The sequence below is a fragment of the Etheostoma spectabile genome, chromosome 9, assembly GCF_008692095.1.
Source record: "Etheostoma spectabile isolate EspeVRDwgs_2016 chromosome 9, UIUC_Espe_1.0, whole genome shotgun sequence".
Classification (NCBI taxonomy): domain Eukaryota; kingdom Metazoa; phylum Chordata; class Actinopteri; order Perciformes; family Percidae; genus Etheostoma; species Etheostoma spectabile.
This window is the reverse complement of record NC_045741.1, coordinates 23,407,320-23,412,930: the sequence shown is the minus strand read 5'-3', so window position 1 is coordinate 23,412,930 and position 5,611 is coordinate 23,407,320. Positions and strand designations below refer to the sequence as shown.

Below are 5,611 nucleotides of genomic sequence, written 5' to 3'. Positions count from 1 at the left end.
TGTGTATGTCTTTGAGGATAAAGTTGAGGATTATAGAAAAGCGTGATAGCATACCCTACAAATTGCTAGATAAGGGACTCAGGTTTTTTTATTCATCCGCACACCCACATCGCTCTCCCTCCTTTCTTCCTTAAAGCTAGCCTCGATTTTGATCCCACACTTCACCACGAGAGACATCTTTCTGAGAGTCATGCTGTCCTGTTGTTTGCCCCCCACTTCTTTCCTCCCTCTCTCTTTCTACCCAGCCCTGGTCTCCTCACTCGTCTAATTGCTGGCTCAGTCCTGCTGTGCTTCAGTCAGCATGGAAAAACACTCTCACAGTGGGAAAGACATTTATCCGCGCCATCCAAACAAAGCTGGGAAAAGGAGGAAATTGTCTCTTCCAATTCCTTATTTACTGTCTCTCCTGCTCTGAAATCTGAAATTTCCCTCACCTCTCACTCATGCAGTACATATACCTCCAGGGTTGAAAGCTGCCTCACACTGCTTTCTTTGGCAGCCAAATTGCTCCTCTCTCGCACGGGTTGAGGCACCTGTGACTTGAACTGGTGACTTGTCACCTCAATGTCTCTATTTTTGGCAAAACAAACGGAGTCGCCTCTGGGAGAAAGCGGCATGCCTCCAACCGCTTCGCAATGGATGCTTTATTACATGAATATCAACATCAAGACTGCTTTGCAGAGAAATGAGCTGCCTCGTGTGTCTACTGATTGCTTTAAAACCCCTCCCCGACTGTATCAATAACAACCAGAGGAAGATTAAACATTTATGAGGTGGATACTGCACTGGTAAGAATCCAATCTAGTCTGTCACCATAAAGTATACTGCTAGCTCCAAAGTGGCTGGCAGCATTCCCCCGTTAGCGTTACAGCTGATATAATCCTACCCTGAGTATACTGTAGCTGCCAGCAGCTGCATTAGTGCGGTGGAGAGCCTGACTGTGAAATGCTACAAGTAAACCCCAGGGATCTGAATGGTTCAGGTGTGCTGTGATTTAAATCATCTCAGACACTTTACGTGCTGCGAGAGCGACAGCAGCTGAAGGTTGCTGGTTGTGGCGACTGTACATCTCAAGGATGAGACAAGACAAGACGAGGGCTGCTGCACAAACACTGCAGTTACAAGTAACAATATTTGTGCCTCATTCCTGAGCATGCAATGAGACCTTTGAAAAGCTTTTTTGCAAGAGTGTACATCATATTTTGTAGAGAAATTATTTTCATGCAAAGGAAAATCTAATGCTGCTGAAGGAATGAATATGCACCCGAGTGCCAAGTTATTTCATGTCTCCTCTCTGAATGTCCCTGACACTTGGACACGCATTGTTTCAAATTGGCCGTCTTGCTCCTAACATCTCTGATCCGTGTGCTCTCAGGTTCGCATGTCAGCTCCCTTAACGTGACTGTTAGACAGAACACGAGGCAAATTTTAGAGTCAGCGCATTTGAAGACAGACGTAGACGTACATTTGCAGCGCGAGTTGAAAATGTTCCAACTTGTCCCGGGGCTTTATGAATCTGCTTTATGAACATACAGAGATGGGAGGAAAAAGCAGAGAAACTGGAGACAAAAAAACAGAAATAACCAGAGTTTCAGTCTTAGGCTGAGCTGAACACAAACACACAGACACACTCCCACGTAGCAGCTAGCTTACAGCTAACGTCTGAACAGTCGGTACGTTGGCTGTTTGGGGCCGATTACCACAAACGGTCAAGCGGGCAAATACGTAAGGATACGTCAGTCATTTTTTTCACCAACCTTATTACTAGTGGTAAATTTGACTTTAACATTAATATGCGTTCCCTCCCTCCCTCCACACACAGAAATAGCACAAACTAAGGAAAGCTCATTGTGGGACTGGCTCTAGTGGCTGTAATTCTGCACCAAGGCTGAATTATGGGAAAGAGACTTCAGATACAGTATTAGGAGACCACTAAGGTCTATATAAAGAGACTTCAGATACAGTATTAGGGACCACTAAGGTCTATATAAAAGAGACTTCAGATACAGTATTAGGGGACCACTAAGGTCTATATAAAAGAGACTTCAGATACAGTATTAAGGACCACTAAGGCCTATATAAAAGAGACTTCAGATACAGTATTAGGGACCACTAAGGTCTATATAAAAGAGACTTCAGATACAGTATTAGGGACCACTAAGGTCTATATAAAAGAGACTTCAGATACAGTATTAGGAGACCACTAAGGCCTATATAAAAGAGACTTCAGATACAGTATTAAGGACCACTAAGGCCTATATAAAAGAGACTTCAGATACAGTATTAGGGGCAACTAAGGTCTATATAAAAGAGACTTCAGATACAGTATTAGGGGACCACTAAGGTCTATATAAAAAGACTTCAGATACAGTATTAGGGACCACTAAGATCTATATAAAAGAGACTTCAGATACAGTATTAGGGGACCACTAAGGCCTATATAAAACCATCCAAAGAGCACCATGTCATGGGACCTAGCTACCTTTAGCTAGTAAATTCTGCCAGATGAACAATAGTACTAGCTAGGCACAACATGCTATTCAGTGATTAATAGTCATTAAAAAGTCAGACAGCTATTTAAAATTAAACTTGACTAGGGGCTCTGCAATTTTCACAGATACTGGTGAAATTAGAGGACGTTATTTTTTAAACAAATTTAGAGAAACTTAATTAAATCCTTGGCTGTGTAGCTGGCCATCATCAAGGTAGCCAACTAGCTTAGTTAGCTCCTGCATGTATGGCAGAGGTTTGCTAACAACCAACCAATTCAGCTATGCTGAGAGCTAATAGACTAACTAAAGTACAGAATAAAACAGCAACAAATTGAATTTAAATGGTCCATATAACTAAGCTTGGAACTACTATTTTACATAAGCCTTTGGTGCCACACAGTAAACTTATTTGTTTAAATGCTCACAGACTGAAGGGTTGGCCACTGTCATCATGGTCTTTTACCATTTTTTTTCCTTTCCCTACTCCACTATTAAGCAATAATTCTAGCAAAACAGCCATTCATAAACAACCTACTCCAATATCCAAATTGGCTGGAATTGTGGCACAATGTAACACATTCTCCACAGAGACCGCCATTATAAAATAGACATCTGTAAAACTGTTGACAGGACACCTGGAACTGCAAACCAGGTTAATAAAGTCTATTGGCCAAGCGGGACGTGTGGGAAATATAAATGATGCTTATGTCCAGTGGGCTGCACAACGAGGAAGCAAACCTGGAGTCCAGAAAACCTTTTTTTGGCTTATATGCTTGGCAAGCAATTTTTCTTCCAGGGGAGTGGGAGCCATCTTTAGTTCTAATATTACATCCGTGAGCACACAGAGCTGGAAAAGGACAGGGGACAATGAGTCAAAATGAGGAAAAGAGGTCATCATTGTGCCCTTATGTGAGTAATGGTGCACAACTATATATAAATGCACGGAGCAAAGAGCAGATTGTTGTTTACTCAAATGGAAATATTCTTTCTCTACAAAATATATTTCATGTGCTTGCAAAAATATTTTTTTGAGGCACAAATTTAACTCCATACAATAGGATACAGGTGATACACATGCTTACCCGTCCAATGAGCACCGGCTCGGGCCCTCTGTACTCCTCGATCACAAAGAACTGGTTCCAAAGCCAGCTCCTCCGGCATCGAAGGCGAGGCTCCGCTCGTCGCAGGTACGATTCTGACCGAGCGTCTTCAGACTCCCACTTAGTGCGGCCCCCTGTCCTCTCAGGCAGAACGTCACCGACACCTGTCTCCAGATGGAGCTTAGGGTGGAGAGCGTGCTCCTCGCCTGAACTCGGCACTTGACTGTGAGCATAAATTAGACCTTCAACCTCTCCATTAGTCAAAGAGCTTCTTTTCTTGCGGTTCATGGCGAGTTCGGGGCTATGTTTAGTTGATAAAGGGTGACTAGCTGTAGATTCGGGATGTTTAAGTACGGCTGGTTGCCTTGCTATATCACCCCTAAAGTCAAAATCATTAGGGTTTTGGTCATTTTGTCTGAAAGCCACATTTGGCAGGGTTGTCAGGTCATTTTTTCCATTCTGAAGCTGACTCTCCAATTCTTTGAAACTACCGAAAAAGTTGTCAGTGCTCAATTGTCTTTTGCTTGATAATACATGCAAATCCTGACCTTCCTCTGAAAGGCCAACAGCCACTGGAATGCCATTTCTTTCCCATTTACAGAGTAAAAGAAAAAGAAGCACGATATGTGTCGCCATTGCTAACAGTTTCTTTCAAAGAATAAGTGATGAATGGCTGATCAGATGCAGGTTTTCATGATGATCCATCTTGTTCTGTTGTCGCCTCCTGCTTCAGGTTTCCTCTCCCCCACAGTGAGTCTTCATTTCGCCTTCTTTTCCCACTTGCAGTACACATGCTGCACAGGATCACCTGAGAGAAGACAAAATTACTGTGATCTTGATTCATTAAATTCATTAAAACGGTCAAAACAAGTGCTTCATGATACAGAAGTGAAAAGACAAAGACACGTTGACATCTTAGTCATTATCTTGTAATTATTCTGAGATACATTTGTAGACACAGCTCTGTTTGCTACCTCGAGATCTCTGCCAGCTGCTGTATAAATAGCTGCACAGAAACTATGAACATTACGGTCTGATAAGAAATAACCTAAAAATGAGAATTCCTTTTATACCAGATGCAGTTATTTATATTATTGTCATTGCTTTTGGCGCTGCTGTTGTTGTGTGTGAATGCTGTTATCGATCACTCAAGCATTCTCAGAGAGTTAAGCATGGTCTTAAAAATGTTCCATTAATTTGGAGCCTGAGGGCGTAGTGGTGAGGTGGAGCTCAGGTACTTTACTGTTCCTTGTCACACACAATTGCCTGGACATCAGGTGATGGATGTCATCCCTAAAGATGGTGTCCCATGCCTCAATGCCCAGTAGTGAAAGAAGTTCCCTTTAAGAGATTAATTAGACTCATAAATAATTTAATCAATGACTTGTCCTCGTTTCCCAAAAGTTTAATGATCTGCGTTTCGTTAGTATTTGAGTCAGATTCTGGCCATTGATCTTTGAAACTTTATTAACTAAAAAGTGTCAGGAGCTTAACAAGACTAAAGCGTTGTAATCGCAGTTTTCCAATCCCCGTTCTACCTGCATCCATCACTGTAGATTTTCTGACGTCTGTTTTTTGCCTTCATGCGTACATGAAGGCGACCATTAGCACACGCAGTGGCGTACTCAGGCTGTCTGAGGGGCAGCGGCAGAAAGAGAAGGGCAGTAGGTGCATGTGGTGGGGCACCAGCAGTATGTAGGGCTGCCTATAGGCCTTTTTCCATTAATGGTACCTGGTCGAGTCGAGTCAACTCGACTTGACTCGACCGCGGTGCACCGTCCTCCTTTCTCCATTACATATTAGTACTGCCTCATGCGGGAGGCTAGCCATGGCTGGTCGTCATAGCGACTGCCGTGACCTAACTCAACACACACACAGACTCTCACACACAGATTCTCGGTGTGTTGCCACAGCCAGAAGGCTAATTAGTTTCTAATGAAACTGGAGGCAGCAAAAAAAAATGCTGGATAAACGATTTACCGGATAACACGGCGGGTTTGTTCAAGACCCCCCCCCCCC

The 5,611-nt window shown here is 43.0% G+C and overlaps 1 protein-coding gene across 1 annotated transcript in view; it reads right to left on the bottom strand.

The window, feature by feature from the left end:
* Positions 1-5,611, bottom strand: part of LOC116696032 (cadherin-24) — a 27,618-nt gene that overhangs the window by 18,361 nt on the left and 3,646 nt on the right. The window contains exon 2 of the mRNA XM_032526696.1: positions 3,575-4,400. Coding sequence (XP_032382587.1) covers positions 3,575-4,228 — 654 coding nt within the window. The 5' untranslated portion in view covers positions 4,229-4,400. The remainder of the gene's footprint in view (positions 1-3,574; positions 4,401-5,611) is intronic.